Raw genomic sequence first — 22140 nt, 5'->3', positions numbered from 1 at the left:
ATCAAATTAAAAAATTAGAATGAAGTTGAAAAATAAATAAGAAGATATAAACAAACAAAAATACCCTTCTCTTTCTGAGCTTACTTAGACTTTAATTATTCTAAGAAAATGAAGACAAGTTATATTTGGGGCCATTCTGTGTTCTCCTGGAATACTTTATGCTTAGCTTTGTTTGTATCACAAATAACATTGACGTAATTATTAGTTTTATATGCCCTTCCCACCTTTTAAATTTGATCCTACAAAAACAAAGTCTTATTTTTGCCCTTGTGTCTCCCCTCCCTGCCTACAAGTAGCATGTTGTAGATGCTTCAATATCAGTAAATAATTGATTCAAATAATACTCAGAATAATTAAGTAGGAACAGAGGCTGTGCTTAAGAAACAATAACAAAACAGGCTCCTTTACCCCAAGCAGTAGGACTTGTAAATAACGAGAAAACTTCTTTAAAGAATGGACAAAGGTGAGTGGGTTAATAAGTCCTGAATAGTGAGTCTGCAGCTATAAATCTTTAAAAAACCATCTTGTTCTGCCTGTTCCCTGTCACTGGCTGACGGTCAGATTCTTTCAATTCCACCACACAGCACCCCTGGCTCCACTCCCTTTGCCCACTGCGCTTGTGCAGGCCCAGGTGTCTTCTCCAGTCGGTTGCGAAAGCCGTTTCCTCCTCCTCGCTCTGCTTGTCCTGCCCGTAGCACGTCTCACGTGCTGTTACCTTCACAGAAGCTACGACTCTGTCAATCCGTTTTGCTTTTGGTAGTCCTCACTTACCAAAAACAGTGCTTACAGTCATCAATGTCTAACTGATTAGGATATTACGACACTTGATATATAGAGCAAGATACCGTAAAGGATAAAGGAGAGGTTTCAAGTCTAGTTGAGTTGACTGGGGGGGAAATGGTTAGCTCAATCCGAAGGAATAAGGCAAGAAGGCAATAAAGTCACTTTTTAGACATAACCGAGTTTGTTTTGTAATGTTAGTGGGACACTGAGGGTGAAAGGGTCCGGTTTGAGTTGGAAATGTGCCCCTGGAAGAATTGGAAGCAGAAAAAGAAACCTAGTTAGGGAGCAGGCTGGCACCACATTAGTGAGTTTCCCTTGTCCTCATTTAATCCTCACAGCAGCTCTCTGACGTAAGCAATCCATCTCGCAGATGAAGAAACAGGCTAGAAAGGGCTCAGTAAGTCATTCGCCCATATCTGGTAAGAGGGGTAGATGGAATTTAAAGTCAGGTGTGTCTTTTCGGCTCATGCTCTTTCTTCTTTTGACTCTACCTCCCGTGAAAGCTTGGGGGAAAGGACCTGTTAGACTAAAAACTGTTTGGAAGTCACCCATAGGTAGGTACTGGCTGGCGCTCCGAGATGGCTGTGGGTGAGGGAATACACCAATAAAAAGATGGGAGACTTGGTCCTTGGGTTACACATTTTTCCTGTTAGACGGGAACTGTTTACTGTGATGAAATATTTGAATTTAGAACTGAAACATTTAGCATATTTCACATCGTACACCAGAAGGCTATGTATGATCATGTATCGCCTCCGTTACCACATGTGATTTGAAGGAAAAAGACACCTGTGGCTGGCTGCTTTTGTGTTATGACAGCAGAGCTAGTTGCCTCAGAGACCACACGACCTGCAAGACCTAAAATGTTACCATCTGGCCCTTTACAGAAAAAGTGCCGACCGCTGCTTTCTACCATATTTCCTTTCTAGGAATATAGCTTCATGGAGAGGGATTGAGTTGATCCTTTATGGCCAGCTAATAATATACATGAATATTCTTTTTTCTTTTTTTTAAATTTTTATTGGGGAATATTGGGAAACAGTATGTTTTCCCAGGACCCATCAAGTCAAGTCGTCGTTTTCAATCTAGTTGTGGAAGGCACAGCTCACTGGCCCATGTGGGAATCGAACCGGTGACCTTGGCGTTGTGAGCACTGCGCTCTAACCACTGAGATAACCGGCTGCCCTATACATGAATATTCTTGATGGAGGATGCAGCATGGGGAAACATTGATCCCTGCTGTGGTAGTCTGGCTGTGGAGTGGGAAAGCACCATATTTGAGGGGTATTGAATAGTCTAGATTCATTGCAACACAGAATTAGAGTTGGGGTTTGTGTATGATATGACCAGAGTGAAAAATGCCTGAAGACACCACTGGAGATGCCCCATAGAGTAGTGACCAGGAACTCCTGCTTTAAAATTGGCTTCGATTGGGATCTGAGTCTGCCCGCTCATGGCCAGTTGTTAGCTGAGTGGTTTTTGATAAGATGCTTAACCTTTTCCAATGTCAGTTTTTATCTGTAAAAGGAGAAGAATGGGAATACCCACTTTATAGGGTTGTGAGAATTGAAGGAATTACTATGTAAAGTGCTTAGTGTATTGCTAGATACTTAACAAGCATTCATTAAATGTAGGCTGCTAACACAGGTAAGGGAGGGTCTAGAGGACTTTAGAACGTATTTAGGAGGCAATAGTGAAACTTTGTGTCACCAATTCGGGTACATTGCTCTGAATTGTATTGAAGTTTTGCATATTGACAGTAACCTCCCTAATGGGACTGTAAACTCCTGAGAGGCATGTTTCTAACTTTTGTTCTGATGCCTTCAGCACCTGCCACAGTTATGGACCCAGCGTAGGTGTTTAATTAATAATTTATTTTCTCAGATGAGATATACTTAAGCTGCTTAGACTGTGGTATTAAAAATAAAACATTTTCATGCAAGTACAGAGGTAAATTCTTGACTAGAAATAATCACGTGAACTGTTATCTCATAGTTTGTCTGGGGGCTACAGTATTTCTCTTCTGAACTTATAACTCTGGAATATGGCCTGGAAATTTAATAGAAATCGACAACCATGTAACATTTTTAATAATAATAAATACTTGGGGAAATTTTCAGACATTGCAGTGTACAAGATAAAATGTGAACTCACTCCTATCCCACTTTCATTCCCATAGTAGATAAATATAATGCTTGTTTTTGTTTAACAAAGCTAAAAAAAAAAATTCCTGTAAGTAACAAAATAATCTACCAAGAATTTCTTCTTGACCTCCTGACCGAGGTTTACATTTCCCTTCTTTTCGGGAAACAGTTCCGCCTCTGCCTGTCTTGTGTCTCTTTGAAACGTAGTGCCAAGTCTATAAGTGGATCCTGTAGGATGTTTGTACCTTTCTTCCCCCCTCTCCCACTGCTAATTGTTTATTAGGTTGACGGAGCCAGCTTTCTCCGGACTGCCCCTGTGGGAGAGTCACTAGTGTGCACTAGTGTGCCCGAGGGGCATTCCCTCGGGGCTGAGGGGAGCAAGGAGGCTGGAGAGGAGCCCAAGCAGAGCACTGATGTCCCCTTTGTCCCATTATTCCTAACTGGAAAGTGTCTGTCCTTTAGCCGTTACCCACCCTTGCTCAGTGGACTCTCCCTGTGTCCCACAAGTTATATTTACGCCTGGAGCTGGAGGCTTTTGGAGTTCCTGTTCTCTTTCACTTACTAATCCACCTGCATTCGAATTTTCTCGTTCATATCCATCTTCAGGCCGGTAAATCCTGTGAGGGCTTCTGAAGCAGCATGCTTCAGGTAGGTAGGTAGGTAGGTAGGTAGGTAGGTAGGTAGAAAAATAAGAAACAGAGCCCTGAATAATTACAAAGAGAAGGGAGAAAATTCTTTGATTTCCCTCTTAGAACGCCCGGAGTAGCTACGCAGAAATCATCTATGATACCTGACCCTGGAGATCATGAAAAGAACTTAAAACAGTGATGAATGACGAAGATAGACTTTTTCCCTGAAAAACTATAGGTAAAAGTGTAAAGTTTTTCATAACATCATTTCTACGAAGTAAACACAGGGAAGACTTTTATGTAAAGCAATCCTTGGTACCGTGTAGAAATGATTCTTGGACACTGAAGACAGCTGAAATTTGATGCTGTGTAACTTTAAAATGGAAGACTGTTATGAATCTTTATCACTAAGTAATGTCACTGTCACTTTCTTAAGAATAGCAACAATTCAGTGCCTCAGCGTATTGACTTCCTCTTATTGATTACACTTTCTTGTCATTCTCTTTTATATTAAAAATGCTTTGTAGGCTTTATCACACAAGTAACACATGCTTATAATTAGGAGCACCAGGTAACATGGGGATTGGGGATAGATATGTTTTGACTGGTGATTTCACATGTGTGCATGTATCTATGTCAAACTTACCAAGGTGTACGCTGTAAATAAATAGATACAGTTGATTGTGTGCCACTTATACCTCACTAAAACTGTCTTTTGTTTCTTTTGACTTGATGGCTAAAAAAATTGCACTGATTTTGCTGTTAGTATGTATTTCCATTTATTACTGAGATGACACATTTTTATCATATCGCCTATTTGTATTTCATCTTTTGTGAATTGTTCAGTTTACCAATTAATAACTAAATTATTCAGTTTACTTTTTCTGTTGTGTTTTCTTAGCAATTTAGGTAACTTACTCTTGCGTTAGTGATGATAAAACCCAGTGTGTGTGTCCTACCTCTGGCAAATATTTCCCCCCAGTTAGCTTTACTTTTGAGTTTGGAGTCCATTCCCACCCCGCCTCTTGTTTCTCCCTCCCTTTCTTCTTTCCTTCCTAACTTACATAGCCAAATTTGTCTTTTTTTTTTCTTTCCTTTCTGGCTTTTGGTTACCTATATCACTTAAGAATTCTCCACACCCCAGTTATACTCCCAACTTTAAAAAAATATATATTTTTTATAGTTTTGGTTGTTATATTAGATCTTATACCTTCTGGAATTTTGGGGGATGGAGTATGAGCCGAGGGGTTCATTTTCTTTCTTGCGGGTAGCCAACTTACAAATACCATATGATAAATAAACCATTTTTCCCCACTGAATTGAAATAGTACCTTTATCTTCTATTAAGTTTCCATATAAACTTGAATCTGTTTTAGGATTATCAGTGTTGTATTCTTAACTTCATATATTCTCACAGTAGTTTTAAGGCAAGTTTTAATGTAAAATAGAGCATGCCCTACTTCATAGTTTTTCCTTTTCCAAACTTTCTTAGTAGTTTTTCATATACAAATTAGAAAAGTATTTATTCCTATTTCCTTCCCCAGACACTATTTGCTTTGGATTGTAGACATCAGGTATATATTTTATTTTGGGAAGGATTAACATTTTTTTATTAGATATTCCTCCAGAAACAAAATATATCTTTCTATTATGTAGGTCTTGTTTTGTAGTATATGTTTTATATTATAACATAAGTTTTGTTTCTCTTTTGAATAACTGGTTACTGCTAGTTTTAAAATAGTTATTATGTATAAATTTGACATTTTTATTATTAGGTCTACTAGTCTGTAGTTAATTCTTTTGGCTTTTCTAAGTATATAGCCTTATTTATAAGGATAACTTGTTTCTTATTATGTTTATCTCCATTTTATTTTTATTATTGTACATATTAGAATTAATAGCGATGGGTACAATTATCTCTGATTTTTAATAGTAATGACAAGTATTTCAGTTTAACAGATTTTTTTATTATCTTATTTTTTGTTATAATTAACATATAACAACATACTTGCCAAGTGTTCAGTGTAATGAACTTTAACTATTTGATACCACTATCCATAACAAGATACATAACATTTCGGTCTTCCTAGAATGTTCCATAATATCGAATTTCAATCAACGGTACCTCCCAGAAAAGAGACAACTACTTTCTCATTTCTGTTACTATAGATTAGTTTTTCCTATTATTTTTCTTATACTTAAAATGAATGGAATTACACAGTATGTATTTTTTTGTGTGTCTGGCTTCTTTTCATTCAACGCTGTTAGGATTCATCCATGTTGTAAGTTCATTCCTTTCTGTGTGTGTAGCATCCCATTTTGTGAATAGATCACAATTTATTTTTCTGTTCTCCTATTGATTTCAGTACGGTTGATCTCAGCTTGGGGCTATTATGAATAAGGCTCCCATGAACATTCTCATACAAGTGTTTTTGTACACATACGCTTTTATTTCTTTTGGGTATATGTAAGGAGTATTTTAACTTTATAGAAAAATGAAACTGCAAAAGAGTTCTATAAAGTGGATATACCATTTGACATTTTGATAAGCAATGTATGAAAATTCTTATTGTTCCACAGCTTTGTCAACATTTGCAGTTTTGTCTTTTAGCCATTCTGGTGTAAAATGGTATCTCGTTCGGTTTTAATTTCATATCCCTAGTGACCAATGTTGAGCTACCCATTCGTGTATTTTCTGCCCATTGGTACATCTTTCTGTGGGAAGTTGTCAGTCGTTAGCCCATTTATAAAAATGCTTTGTTCTTTGCATTATGTTTTGTAACAGTTCTTTCTAGATTCTGGGTATGTGTCCTTTTTCAGATATATGTATTGTGAATACTATCTGATCTCTTTCTTGTCTTTTTATTATCTTAACGGTGCCTTTCAAAGAACAGAAGTGTTCAAATTTTGATGAAGTCCAGTTTTTTCTTCAAGACTTCTTGTTTTTTGTGTTCCAAGAATCCTTTGTTATTATGAAGTTGTGAAGATTTTCCTATGTTTTTCTAAGTTTTATAGTTTTAGCCCTAATATTTAGGTCTGTTAACTTTTGCATATATGGGATAAGAGGTGCGGTTTATATTGTTTCCACTGGATGTTCAGTTTTTCTGTTTTTTAAAAGGCTTGTCTTTCGCCCATTGAATTGATTCGATGCCTTATATAGATTGTATGTGCGTGTATCTGTCTCTGGTTTCTTTTCTATTTTATTCTTCTCTTTGTCTACCTGTAAGCCAGTACCACACTGTTTTGATTCCTATAGCTTTATAATAAGTCTTGAAATCAGGTGTAAGTCCTCCAATTTTTGTTCTTTTTCAAAATTGCCTATTCTAGGTCCTTTGTATTTCATGTAAATTTTCGTAACAACTTGATCAATTTCTGCACAAGTACCTGCTGAGATTCTGATCGGGTGCTTGTGGGATTTGAAGTGCTCAGGCCTCTTAAGAACATCACGCTTTCCAATCCACGATCATCTATTTCTCCACTTATAACAGCCTTTGTAGCTTTGTTCTGTTTTAGTTTTTGCAGAATAACTGAGTGTTATTTTGTAATGATGGTTGAACCTTCCTTTAAAAATAGTGTGAGATCTCTCTGCAGCTTTGGATTCATTTTGTTTGGGAGAATATGAAAGTAATGGCCATCGAGTTAATGTTGAAAGCCTGGGATGTTTAGAAAATGCTGCTGAAAGTTCAGTTTCCTGCAGCTCTCCGTAGGTAGAGAATCCACTCTTTTTTTTTTTTTTTTTTAATTAAAGTTTATTGTGGTGACAATGGTTAGTAAAGTTACATAGGTTTCAAGTGTACAGTTCTGTTCTACATCATCTATATATAGCATTGTGTGTTTACCACCCAGAGTCAGTTCTCCTTCTATCAACATATATTGGACCTTGTTTACCCTCTTCTACCACCCCTCCCCCCTTACCCTCTAGTAACCACTAAACTATTGTCTGTGTCTATGAGTTTTTGTTTCTTTGTTTGCTTGTCTTGTTCCTTTGTTGTTTTCACTTTAATATACCACATATCAGTGAAGTCATATGGTTCTCGACTTTTTCTGTCTGACTTATTTTGCTTAGCGTAATAATCTCAAGATCTATCCATGTTGTTGCAAATGGCACTATTTCATCTTTTCTTATGGCAGCGTGGTATTCCATTGTGTATATGTACCACATCTTCTTTATCCATTCATCTATCAAAGGACACTGGTTGTTTCAGTGTCTTGGTCACAGTAAATAAAGCTGCAGTGAACATCGGAGCACATATATCTTTACGGATAAATGTTTTCAGATTTTTTGGGGTATATACCCAGGAGAGGGATTGCTGGGTCATATGGTAATTCTATTCTTAATTTTTTGAGGAACCTCCACACTGCCTTCCATAGCGGCTGCACCAGTCTGCATTCCCACCAACAGTGTATGAGGGTCCTTTTTCTCCACAGCCTCTCCAACACTTGTTACTATTTGTCTTGTTGATGATAGCCATTCTGACTGGGGTGAGGTGATATCTCATTGTGGTTTTTATTTGCATTTCTCTGATGATTAGTGATGTTGAGCATTTTTTCATATGTTTAATGGCCATTTGTATGTCCTCTTTGGAGAAATGTCACTTCAGGTCCTCTGCCCATTTTTTAATTGGATTGCTTTTTGTTGTTGAGTTGTGTAAGTTCCTTATATATTTTGAATTATTAGCCCCTTATCAAAGGCATTGTTTGCAATATCTTCTTCCATTCGATTGGTTGCCTCTATTTTGTCAGTTTCTTTTGCTATGTAGAAGCTTCTTTTTTTTAATATAAATTTTATTGGGGAATATTGGAGGACAGTGTGTTTCTCGAGGGCCCATCAGCTCCAGGTAGTTGTCCTTCAATCTAGTTGTGGAGGGCGCAGCTCAGCTCCAAGTCCAGTTGCCATTTTCAATCTTTTTAGTTGCAGGGGGCGCAGCCCACCATCCCATGTGGGAATTGAACCGGCAACCTTGTTGAGAGCTCACACTCTAACCAACTGAACCATCAGGCTGCCCCTCTGGAAGCTCAGTGGCAGCTCGTTGTCTTCAGTCTAGTTGTGGAGGGTGCAGCTCACTGACCCATGTGGGAATCGAACCAGCAACCCTGCTGTTCAGAGCTCATGCTCTAACCAACTGAGCCATCTGGCTACCTTGTGCAGAAACTTTTTAGTTTGATATATATAATCCCATTCGTTTGTTTTAGCTTTTGTTTCCCTTGCCTTTGAGGTCAAACTCATAATCTGCTCTTGAATTGAGGTGAAAATTGGGACTGAGAAAGAAAGAATGATGACTTCCTTGTTTGAAGGAAGTGATGGCTCATGACTATGAGGAAACCAAGAGACATAACCCAGATTTTTCTTTGATCCCTAATGATTTAGTGTCTAAAATATGGGGTGGGAGGGAGTTTTGCAAAGTGCTAACATTTTGAAGCATTTGGCCGTCTCTGCCAAGTACTTCCAGGACAGTGGCCCAAGACTTTGCAGACTTGTATGTCTTCAGTAACATAATGGCTTTGCTTTTCATGGAGTAAAATGGGAAGTCAGGAGGTCAGTTGTTGAGCAGGGAGGACTTCGCCAAATCTCTTACACAAGTTTAAACACCTCTTTTGTATCTGAACTTAAAGCCAGAACACAAGTAGGAGAGGGGCTGTGGAGCCAAAATAGCTTCTAATGGTTTCCTGTAGTTACTGCATATTCTTTATTGATATTTCACATATCACACTGGATCCCAAGTAAGCAGCTGGGAACGGATATTGTGTATGTTGTTAGCCTCTAGTGCTAGCAGTAATTGTGAAAAACTCGTTCAAGTGTTTTGGTCTGGGCAATTTTTTGTCTGTTTCTAGAATTTCTAAGTTGAGGGGTTTTTTTGTGTATGTGTGTTTTTAATATTACTATTTACCTAGTAGACAAGATTTAAATAAATCTCTACCTTGAAATGCAAAGATTCATTTTTTAATAATATACTTCCTCCTGAACTCCATGCTCTTAAAATCTAGAGGTCTGTGTTGTCTGGTTTGGAGAATTTAATTTGTAATGTCATTCTACCTGTTTCTGTGAATTGTGATTTAATGAAATTGATTTGTTTTCCCCTAAGAATCACTGAAGGAATAGAGTGTCCTAAAGAAAATACTAGTAATTATCTGATATGAGAAATTTCTTGGCATTTTTTTAAAACTTGGTTTAAAGGAAAATTTCTGACCCTTTGGTAACCAGTCAACTTTCATATGGTCATGGGCCTGTCCGGTACCACAAATTGACTGAAGTTGGCTGTGTTTGTGTCTACATACATCTATGTGTGTGTGTGTGTGTATATGTACAGCAATGTTTTCCCCAGTCCTGAGGCAGGAAGTGTTCTACCTGAGCAGTGAGAGAATATTCAGAAAACTTTATATACTCACCTTAAAAATAGTTATGTAATAAGAATTTAAAGTCACTTGTTCTTCTTTCCTCACTCTCTCACTGTTTCTTTTAGGGTAACCAGGAGCCAACAACAACTCCTGACGCGATGGTTCAGCCGTTTACTGCCATCCCGTTTCCACCACCTCCGCAGAATGGAATCCCCACAGAATACGGAGTGCCACACACTCAGGACTATGGCGGCCAGACCAGTGAGCATAACCTGACACTCTACGGAAGTACGCAGGCGCATGGGGAGCAGAGCAGCAACTCACCCAGCACACAGAACGGGTCTCTTACGGTATGTGAACTAGCAGATGGAAAGTGGAAGGCTGGGTGTCGTCTTGGAAATCTTCACTGTAATTATCCGACCAGAAACCCTTTGAATTAACTTAGCACTTACATTACTCTACGTAGCATTTATGTAATTTCAATTCTACTCTAAGTGTTGTAATTAGAAGATAGGACTTAGAATGAAAACTCAGCAGTCCCCACCCAGGAGTTTACAGCCCAGAAGGGGAACAGACAGTATAAGAAGGTAAGTGCAAACGTGAGGGTACACTTAGAGGGGTGCTGCTCTTTTCAACTTCACCGGGAACTTGCGTTTTGCAAAATCTCCTGGTCCCTTCTCTGTTCTCGTCGTACACAGTTGCTCAGCAGCGTCCCACGCAGCCTCCTTCCTCCTCCTGGAAAGACTTAGTGTCTTGGCTTTTGTGACAACTCCCTATTCTCCTCTTAAGCACTAGAAGTTCTTTCTTAGTTCTTTTGCTCGTTCCTTTTTTTTTTTGTTCAATTTTTCAGTGTTGCAGTACTCCAGGCCTGCATCCTAGGACCCCTTTTCCTTTTGTTTTCTGTCCTCTCTGTATAGAATTATGTTACTAAATTCATCCAGTTGCTTAAGCAAAACCTATCCGTCATTCTTTATTTACTTCGTGTCTACATTCAGTTCATCAGCAAGTCGTGGTAACCATAACTCTAAAACATTTTGTTACTTCAGTCTCTTTATCTTAACAATATAGCTGGATAGTGTACATGACTAAGAGCTCAGCTCTTCTGCCCGAGTTCTTGGGCTCGAGTGCCAGTGTGGCCCTACTTAGCAGTATGACCTTCGGCCAGTGATTTACTCTCTGCCTTGGCTTGCTTATCTGTAAAATGAAGACTACTACCCACCTCGAGTGGCTGTTAGGAGATTTAAAAGAGTTTAATTTATGTAAGGTGTTTATCATCTTCGTTACCACTCTAACCCAAGCCTCATCACTTATTTCCTGTATTACCGCTGCCTAACTTACCCATCCTCCACATAGCATCCAAGATAATGTTTTGGGTTTTTTTTTTTTTCTTTTTAATGCAAATAATGCTATTTCTCTGCTTAACTGTCTTGATTCCCTAATATACTCAGAATAAAATCCAAACTCTGTACTTGGTTTACTAATCCTTGGCCCCAGCCTACCTCTTACTACTAACTTGCTAAAAGTAAAGGAAATATCTTCAATTAACAATAGGTATGTGTCACACATATGAGGTGTGACCAAAAAAATACAGCGAATGTTTAAAAAAGATTATTACAGTAAAAGACACATTGCCATTAATCCCTCTCAAAATGCTCCCCCTCGCTTTGAACATATTATCCCATCGTTCCTGCCCTTTCTGAAGCAGTTCTGGAAGTCCTCTTTTGTGAGTGTCTTTAGTTGCGCTGTCTTGGCTGCCTTGATGTCCTGAATTGATTCAAAACGTTTACCTTTCATGGTTATTTTGACTTTGGGGAAGAACCAGAAGTCGCACGGTTGCCAGATCTAATGAATAAGGTGGATGAGGACACACCGTAATGTTTTTATTTGGCAGAAATTGCTGTACCAGAAGCGGTGTGTGATATGGAGCCTTTCTGTTGTGATCGCAAAATACAGTGAATGCCTCTGCCGAGTGCCATCCAACAGAAAGGCAGGGATCTTCAATACGGGAAGCGGAGTGTTGAACCTTAGTAACATTGTGTGACTAATTTCAATTGTTCGGTATAGTCAGTCGGGTGTGAGCTACGGTTGAGAAAAGGTGTGTTTTGAAGTGGTGCCGTAAATCTCCCTCCCTTATTACAACGCTCAGTGTCACACATCGCTTCTGGCATACGGCAATTTCTGTCAAATAAAAACATTACGGTGTATCCTCATCCCCTTATTCACTGGATTTGGCACCGTGTGTCTTCTGGCTCTTCCCCAAAGTCAAAATGATTCAGGACATCGAGGCAGCCATGACAGCACAACTCACGAAAGAGGACTTCCAGCACTGCTTCAGAAAGTGGCAAGAACGATGGGATAAGTGTGTTCAAAGCTATGGGAAGTATTTTGAGGAGGATTAATGGCAATGTTTCTTTTACTGTAATAAATGTTTTTGTATTTAAACATTCACCGTATTGTTTGATCACACCTTGTATCACATTGTTTGTGGGATTGTGTTGTATATTTCCAAAGATAAAAATGTTCTGTGCTTTGCATAGAAAGATCTATCTTTAGTTGTTAGATTTCTTTTTGCCATTTCTGTATCAGATTATCAGAAGAAGAGCTTTATTTAGTCTCTAAGCCATGATAAGGTTTGTATATGTGTGTGTTAAATTTGCCTGGACTTAAACTGTAGAATATGAGTACGCCATGGTGTTCAGCCACCGATGTTTCTGCCTAGTGATTTTCACTCTCATTTTGACCACTTAGCCTGGTTAGAAGTGACCTCTGTCTGCATAGCTTAGTGGTCAGCCAGTGATTCGGGCAGAGGTTGTGCTTGAGCAACTGAAGCTTATAAAGCTTCCATTCCACCCTCTGTCAGTCCTTCTCTCTGTGGGTTGGGGACTCATTCAGAGTTGAGCCAGTTTGCCTTGGACTTTTCTTTCTCCTGGGCCCATCCCTGTCTCCGCTCCTCATCAGTGTAGTTGCGTAGTCAGTGAGGAAAGTGAGGAGAGCATATCCAGCTGTTCTGTGAGTCTCACATTTCCAGGGTCTCCCACCGATCACCCAGTTAGACCACAGCCTCAAGCTAGAAGAGCTGTGTTTCCCCTGTTAGGTTCCTACCAAGTTTGCTACCTTTAGCTGACAAAGGTATGGGTTGTCTACTGCCCCCCTCCCCCCCACCATCCCGTGCCCCAAATTGAGTCTACCCCTTCTGGCAGCAGAGCTCCTGGTTTTTGTGGCCCCAGCCCTGTGCTAAAGCCTAGTTCTCCCAGCAGAGCTGAGAGATTGGGATGTGGGGTTAGGGGTTGATTTAGCCCAGGCAATAAGTATGTAAACTGCTGATCTTGCACTAAGCTCTAGCAATTTTTCAAGAAATTTCTCTGTTTATTATTCTGTTTATTATTCTCTGTTTATTATTCTCTGATTGATTTCCAGAATCCTAACATGACTGTTGGACACTTTTGTCAGTTTTCTTAATGTTGCATTGTTTTGAGGGGAGGATTCACTGACCAGCTCACGCCATCATAGCCAAAAGTCCCTTCCCTGAATCATTTCATGGTAGTTTAGGTACTCACTGCACCTCTCCTCACCACAGCCCATTTCCCTTTCTCGTTTTTTCCTGATTGCCACCATATCCCATTGCTTCAGACCACCAGATTGTATGTTTCTACAGTGCTAAGGGCAAGTCTGTCCCTGAATGTAATAAATATATACAGTTAAGACTTTCTGTTCCTCAACCATGTTAGAAACTATTCACTATATAATTTGGCATTGTATCAATCAACATGAGTTCCTAAAGAAACATTGAAATAAAATTAGGAATCCGTGTGTATACAATAGATTGTGAATTTATTGGTGTTGAGGAGAAAATGGAAAATCCCCTTCGAGTTGTATCTACAAACAGAGATAGCACAGGTTCTATAATTTTAGGAAGTTGCCAGCAGTAAAATGGGAAATTATTGGGAAGCTCTGGTTGAAGATACTTCTTATATTTTTAAGTGTATATTTTAAATGTGAATGTGAATTTGCTGAGCTTAAGCCTTTAGAAGTTGTACACGTGTGTGTTCCAAGGGGATGTGTATGTGTAGAGAGAGAGATTGAGTAATATATCATGAAGCCTGGATTTGACAATATTACAGATTATTTTGTTAAACTTTTGCTATCTAATTATATGTTTCTTAAAATCGGTCTGGTAATTCCTGTGGCCAATTAAATTCAAAAGGTAGATAGGAAGCATTGCTATTTATAAAAAACTGATACCCTTCAATCTGTGTAATACTTTTCAGTTTAAAAATTGCTTCCACAAACAGTATTTTATTGTTGTTCATAAAGTAGCTCTTTGTGTTATGTTAGGGTATTCACGGTTGGGGAATTCAGAGTCTGTACTCTGCACTCTCCCACTCCACCCCACCCCAGCTCAGCACCAGAAGACAATGTGTATTTGCGTCCGTCCTCTTCACAGGCACTTGTGCATCTTTTCCCACTCAGTCCAAGGGGCAGCTCTGCTGGGAAGCCTTACCTGACGTTCCCAGGCAAACCAGACCTGTGTATGCCTTGTGTATGCCTCATTTAGGCTCAGGTAGACTCCTGAGCTGACCACTTTTTGTGGAACTTATAAGGTAGGATATTTTTGTTCACTTTTGTCTCCCCAACATTTTGTTTTGTTTTGTTTTTGTTGTTGTTTTATTGGGGAAGAGGAACAGGACTTTATTGGGGAACAGTGTGTACTTCCAGGACTTTTTTCCAAGTCAAGTTATTGTCCTTTCAGTCTTAGTTGTGGAGGGCACAGCTCAGCTGCAGGTCCAGTTGCCGTTGCTAGTTGCAGGGGGCACAGCCCACCATCCCTTGCGGGACTCGAGGAGTTGAACTGGCAACCTTGTGGTTGAGAGCCCATTGGCCCATGTGGGAATCGAACCGGCAGCCTTCGGAGTTAGGAGCATGGAGCTCTAACCGCCTGAGCCACGGGCCAGCCCTCCCCAATGTTTTTAAAAATTTTATAATTAGTTTCAGATGTACAAAAAACATAATAAGACATTTATACCCGTCACAAAGTGATAACCCCACCAAGTCTACTACCCCTCTGACATCACACATAGCTATTACAATATAGCTCCCTAACTTTTAAAGACAGAGTTCTTTTTGTTCATTTTTTTCTTTTCTTTTTTCATTTTGCATTTCTGACTTATCACAGTACGTGGTACTTAATAGTTACTCAGTAAATATTTCCTGTAGAAAAAAAATGAAAGAAGATACAGGCGTGCCAGGGGAGTTGTGAGGAGAGAGCAGCTGAGGCTTCCTGGTGGAGATGATATTGATCTGGGCCTGTATTGACAGTGATTAGAGTTTGCACATGCGGAGATGGTGGTGGGAAGAATAGGAAAGTCATTTCTCAAAGCAAAGTTGGAGAAATGCGAAGAATCACACCGTCTGAATAAAAGCATGGCTTTCCATTGGGCTGAAGCTCTGGGCATTTGGTCCATACTAAATGGGAAATAAGATGGGGAGAAGGGTCTCTGAGTATAAAGTGGGAAGAGGATGTAAATACCTGGCTGAGAAATGACTATTGAAGGTTTTTGAGCAAAGAAATGGAAGTGAGCAGAATTGTGCTTCCAGATTAATCTATTGCGTATACAAGATGAGTAGAGAAGCAGGGAGACTGGTTAGGAAAGAGTCTTGTGCTTGGAATTGATAATGAGATTCTTGACTGGGGGTTCGCAGTGGTTATATAGAGGAGGGATGAATTAAAGAGAAATTATGAAGGTAGAATATACAGGATTTGACAGCTGATTGGATGAGTAAAATCAGGAGATCAGAGTCAAAGATTGTGTGATCCTTATGAAGTAACTGTATCTTGAATGAATCATTTTACTGCCCAAGTTATAGTTTCCTCGTCTATCAGTGAAACTAATGATGCCCAGCTGACAGGGTTGTAGTGAGAATAAATTAGAAATGCTTTGGAAATTACTTGTTTAAATAGTTCTTGAAGATAATTGCTTCAACTGTCTTTTTAAATTGGTTGTCCCAATTGTTGTCACTTATTTGTGCTTTTTATTATTGTGAACTACAGCTGTATTTTAAAATAGATCTTGTTCATGTTGGATAATTCCATCTTGTTGATGGAAAGAACAGAAAGAAAGGACTTCTCATACAAAAATGAGAAATAAGCAATGAAATCTGGAGTTTTATTTCTAAAATGTATTTTAGAAATTGATTTTAACATTGGGCTAGAAACTTCTTGTGCTCTTAAGATGAGAGCTTGTTGACAGTCGGTCGGTCCCATACTGTGCATTAGCAAAAGAGGTAGCCATCAGGGGGTCCCCCACCTGGGTCTGCAGAGACGTGATTATCACTGCGCCTGCCTGTAGGGAAGAAAGGACCTCAGTCCCTCCATGTTTAGACATCTTTCCAAATGTCAGCAGGCATAAATCACTGAAGTATTTGAAGTAAACAAGCTTTGGGGAATAATCTTCAGATGTGAGGTTTATATTTGTATATATATTCTGCCTCCCTATTAGATTATATATTTCTTGAGGGCAGGAACTATTACTTGTCCTCCTTTTATTACTCCCTTTGGTGTATATTTTTACTGTTTGTTGAATGAAAACAAGAAGCTTATAAAGGCAGAGTTAGCATCTTTGGTTGATTGGTAGAGTTGATGTTAGTAGTATCTTTGAAAGCATTTCAACAGAGTCGCTGGTGGACCTGAAGCAGAGATTTGAGGAGATAGCTGAGGGGTCACCTTGCGGTGTTATTCAACTGGAGACTTGACAGCTCTACTCACTGGAGAGCCTGCAAGCACAGCTCTTCATAAACGCAGCTCAGACTCCACACTGTCTGTCTTCCTTAGTTCCTTTACTTTGTCACGCACCCTTCCTATGGAGTTGAAGCCAGAGTTTCTTGTACTTCTCTGCTGTCTGAAGATCAGTCTACCCATCCTCTCTTTGAGTTCCCCGCTGACTCCCTTTCTTGAAGGTGCCCTGTGGATTTGGTGACCCTCTAAAAAAACATAGCCAAGAAGTTACAGCCCATTTGCCCAAATGAGGACCTCTGGAACGGAACGAGGAAAAAGGAGCCCAAATCTTCCTGTTACGTTACGTTGCATGTCGTTGGGCCGTATCACCCTCAGCCTTCAGCAGAGGTGCTATCGTTAGCATGTTCTCTTTCCAGGCTAAAGTTAGAGACCTGGGACTGCAAGGGAATGCATTCATGCAGCTGTCTGCTCTTCCAAGAGGGGCCTCATCTTTCCCCAAAGTAATACAAGGTAGAGGATGCTGAACCTGCGCAATCTATGCTCATTATCAGTTTACCCTTAAGCAGAATTACTTGTGCCCTCCAGCTCTGGAGTTTTGATGCCTGTAAGCCATTTGGCAGTTTCAAAGTGGGATCCGTGAGAAAACTGCATCCTGGTCTGAGAATGCCCAGAGTTGTACAGAAAACCACACTCAGAGCCTGGCATGGATATTTCCAAATAGAGAAAATTGCCCTTGGGTTCATGTAAGACTCAAGACATCCGTTCAGAACATTCCTGTTGTTAACTTCTTGATTATTGCTGCTTCTCCTTTGCTTGCCTTCATTGATTTGTTTACTCATCCTCCCCAAAAGAAACTAGACCTAAAAAGTGCTAGGAACAGTAATATTGGGCTGTGAGCCTTACCGCTCTCCAGGTGAGGGTGAGGAGGAAGACTAATCGGAAGGCAGGTTCTTATCCTGATACAAGAGTTGTACATTTTTCGTAAATATTTTGTTCTATCTTTTGAAGTCAGTAAACTCTGATTAGAATCACTGGATTTTAAAGCTGAAATGGATTTTAGAAATCTTATGCCTTCCTTTTACAGCAGAGGTCAGCAGTCTTACGTGACTTGAGTGCGATTCAGCGAGCTGGTAACAGAGCTGAGACTCAGGAAATCTGCTTTCTGTCAGGCTCTGTTTCTGCCTCCCCGTGCAAATTGTAAAAAATAAAACGGCATCCACAGGGATGGTCTTATCGTCTTAGCTTCCGCTTACTCCTCAACTTTAAACCTAAGAACTTAGAACATGATAACAGATTTCTCTCATTCTAAAATGACAATGTTCATTAAAATATTAAAGAATCAGTTAAGCATAAAGTTTTTAAAATTGGAAGTGATCATCTATGTGTGTTTCACTATTATATATTACATGTAACTTTTATATAATTCTTAATTCCTGTTTATAAAAATAAGTGACTTGCTGTGATTTTTGTTTAACAGTGTGATACTGGGTTTTGTTTCACAGTATGAATTGATAATCAGCGTATGATATTACATATACAAATGATGCCTTTTGTAATGCCTTTTTATAGCACTTTGACCCACTGTAAAATGGAATTAGATATTTTCTGAAGAAAACTGAATTACTAGTTTATTGGTAAACAATGTTAGTTTATGTTTAAATGCCCAGACAGGACTAGATTCTCAGAATTTCTCTCGTCATAGCAATATTCAAATACATGGAAGAAATGCTTAGGCATTTCTCTTTAAAATAACTAAATCTAAAAGTAATTTTCCTCAAATAGAAAATTGTTCTATATAGAGGTAAATTCAGTTTTCTCTGCCCCTCTAAATTATTTGATGGTGGCATTAGATAAAATATTTAATATATCACAAGTGTTTTTATTATGAAGTTATTTTAGCACTGTGAAATACCCTGATTTTTAGTAAATAAGCATATGGACCAAGATTTCACTGTTTTAAAAAACATTCTATCATGCTAGGACATTTTTACTCTTTAACAAGTTCATATGGTCTAATTCTACCATGTTTTAACCCATCATATATTCCATTATAAATATTTATAAAAATGCTTTAAATGCCAGCAGATCTAATTTGTAGATCAGCATGGTTTGTAGTTCCTTATTTTTTTAAGACACTGTGAAGTGACATCATGAAAAGTATCCCAACCCACTGTCTAAAGTATTATCAGGAAAAACTGAATTAGAAAAGTTTTTTTAAAAAACCTTTTTTATTATACAATATTGTGGTTAGGGAGCTTGAGCGCTGGACATCAGATTGAGTTGGGTTTAGCTCCCAGCTTCTTCTTCCATTTGCTAAATGTATAACCATGAGAGAATTATAACTCTAATGCCCTTTTCCTCTTCTGTAAAAATGGCGATAATAGTTCCTACCACATAGTGTTGTTCTTAGGATTAAATCAGAAAATGAATAGCAAGTCCTTAGTAGGTAATGCCTGGCACATAGTAAATGTTTAATAAATATTAGCAATGATATTATTAGTATATAATTATTTCAAAGAAAGTGTTACGGGCAGCCCTTGACTAAAACAATACAGATTAACAGGCCATCCAATTATATCTCTTTTCTCTTTTGCCATTTTCTTCCCTCACAGCTTTGGGAGCTAGTGCCCTAAGAGCCATTCTGATTAAAACAGTGTTTTTCAAAGTGAATTTTATAGCCTGCTCTACAAAAATGAATGAATGAATGATATATGTAATACATGTTTGGGGAGAAGGGTGAGTTCTCCCTCTTCAAAATTCACAAGAAACCTATAAACTTTGTTTAGTCCAGTATTGTAGAAACCCATTTTCTACAAAATACCAATTAACATCCTGCAGAACTGGCAGTCTACCCTTTGGGAAATACTGCACTGTGATTTTTGAAGCATATACACACACATGTCCTTTAAATACTCTTAAAGATATTCTGGTCAGTGAATTTTCCATTAAATTTTCTTGGGTATAAAATACATTAGTCTTATTTTATACAAATTTGAAGCATTCAGAATTGAAATAGTGTGATATAGAAAAATTAATGAAGTTTTACTTTTGGGCAAATTTTAAACTGTTAAAGAACAAAATTCAACTGAGTGAATTACACTGATCAGTGATTCATTAATCAGATAGCAAACAATTTAGCAGATAAAAAGGAGCTCCAAAGCTGTACAAGACGAGATTGTATAGGCAGAGGGGAACAGAAACCAGGAAGTTGTATATACTGGGCATTTGCTGATTGATTAAGGCGGGGTTACTTTCCTTAAATGGAGCAAAGAGAAATCTTGGAACCTGGTCAGGTAACTTATGCTGAGTAGGCAAGTGCTGATTGGTTGACTTAGGCCTTCGTTTTCTGGGAGAACCGAGCATAGAAATTTAGTTAAGTTTTGGTTTGCTGACACAGGGATTAGCATGAGCAACTCCATTTGGGGCACAATCTGGTTCTTTTAACAAAACCAATGTGAATCTTCCTAAATGAAAATTTAGTTAATAATTGCCTAATTTCAAAGCTATATGAATTATATGGCAATTCACATGACAGCTCTGCTTTTAGCAATTAATAGAAACATCTACTATCTTTTGGTAAGTTTAGTCTTGAATTTTGCAGTTTTCTGAACCATGTCCCTTGCACTATATATGACTGACTTTATAACACTGAAAACACCTAATTCATCTTATGAGGAAGATTCACAAACCTTGACTGAAGACCAATCCCCATCCAAAAGAAATTGAAACTGACTAGAGATCTACAGTCTCTTATCCACAATTATCCACAAATCCAAAAGTTCTGAAAATCAAATGATTTTTCATTAATTTGCAGCAAAACTCACAATCTATATGTAGTCTTTATCCCATGTATGTGAATATGCATATATTTTGCTACAGAACTGTCACTGCCCCGAGTGTCATTGAAGGTTTTACATTATGGTTATACACCATTATTGCCTTTTAAAATCCTGAAAATTCTGGACTCTGATATACATTGGGCCCCAAAGTTTTCAGACAAGGGATTAAGACTTGTATCCCAGGAAAGAGTCAAAAGGCAGACAGATGGAAAATACAAGAAAGACGTAAGAAAATTAGCAGACCAGTCCAGAATATCCAGTATCTAATAATACAAGTTCCAGAAAGAGAGAAAGACAAAATATATGGGGTGGAATCATCAGTGAAATAATTCAGGAAAACTTTCCAGGACTAAAGGATATTAATTTCCAACTTAAAAGAGATGAAATTCCTAGCTAAATATATCAAAATAAGATAAACCCACATTAAACACATCACTGGAATTTTAGAACACTGGACATATTTGGATAATCTACAAATGAGAGAATGGGGGAAAATTCACATACAAGGAGACAGGAATCATGATGCCTTTGGCTTTCTCAACAGCAACACTGGGAGCTAGACAACACGTGAGAGTTGCCTTCAAAATTCTAAAGGTTTTTTTTTTCAACCTAGAATTCTATACCCAGTCAAACAGTCATTTAAAAATGGCTTGGCTTAATGGGTGTTTAGATTTGAATCAGAGTCTCAAGAAATTTATGTGCTAAATCCATTTTCCTCTTTCCCTTCAGCCTTACAAAGGTGAAAATAAGAAATGAAGACATCTCAGAAAACAGAGGAAAATTAATTATTGAAGAAATTGGATAATTCATAAATCAAAATATTACTCCTAAATTAATCAGGAGATTCCTTAGCATCTCAGATTATATATTATGTCTTATTACGGTAGAGACTTGGAAAATAATACTTCATATTTTATTGCTCAGAGTTATCTTTTGGGCCATAACAGAACATTTGATCACAATGTATAAATAGTTAAAATATTCTCGTTGCCTCCTGGAAAAGTCAGAACAATTAATCCATTTCCCAGTTATAAGAATTTTAAAAGTTTGAATTTATCAAAAGTTTATCAAAACAAAACAGTTTTAGTCCTCATTTCTAGAATGAGGTTTTGAGACAAGAATTTGATTTGCTCTTCAGTGTAACAAGCCCTGGGCTCCTCTGCCGTGTTGACAGATAGCTGGACCTCAGTGGGGAGGCCCGTTGTTTACAGAGTAGATGCATAGACCTTAATCATAGGATTGCATCGAGCAGTGCCGCCGCCAGTCCTCAGTATAAACTCTCAGTACACAGACTCCAGCCTCTTCTGTTTCATCCCCTGCCCAGTGAATAAATTAAGTCAGAAAATGACCACAGAAGGAAAGACAGGACCTTAGGACGTTGTTTATACCATCAGTAAAGTTGCTCAGCAGATAACAATAGAAAATACAGCAAACCAATGTTTATTGACTGAGATTTTTCTCCAGAACTGTTTAACTGTCCACTTTTCACAAAGATGAAGGCTAAAAACTTTCTGCTTTTCTCTCTGATTTGTTTGTTTCAACAATGAGTAGTCTATATTGAGGTAAACTTAAAGTTGAGAATGTCAAATGGGAAATATGATCTCACTTCATTGCGTTCAATGTGTATTTCCTATTCCTAAGTCCGCTCTGTACAGAAATCTGCTGTTCAGCTCCTT

General features: G+C 38.4%; 1 protein-coding gene across 47 annotated transcripts in view; it reads left to right on the top strand.

Moving 5' to 3' along the window:
* RBFOX2 (RNA binding fox-1 homolog 2) overlaps positions 1-22140 on the top strand; it is a 257051-nt gene that overhangs the window by 189280 nt on the left and 45631 nt on the right. For all 47 annotated transcript variants that reach the window (XR_012494103.1, XR_012494102.1, XR_012494105.1 and 44 more), the window contains one exon: positions 10018-10242. Coding sequence is in view for 43 of the 47 variants with exons in the window: in XM_074326289.1 (XP_074182390.1) it covers positions 10018-10242 (225 nt within the window). In the remaining 4 variants the exon portion in view is untranslated. The remainder of the gene's footprint in view (positions 1-10017; positions 10243-22140) is intronic.

The sequence above is a fragment of the Rhinolophus sinicus genome, linkage group LG02 (assembly GCF_036562045.2).
Source record: "Rhinolophus sinicus isolate RSC01 linkage group LG02, ASM3656204v1, whole genome shotgun sequence".
Taxonomy (NCBI): Eukaryota; Metazoa; Chordata; class Mammalia; order Chiroptera; family Rhinolophidae; genus Rhinolophus; species Rhinolophus sinicus.
This window is presented reverse-complemented; position numbering and strand designations above follow the sequence as displayed.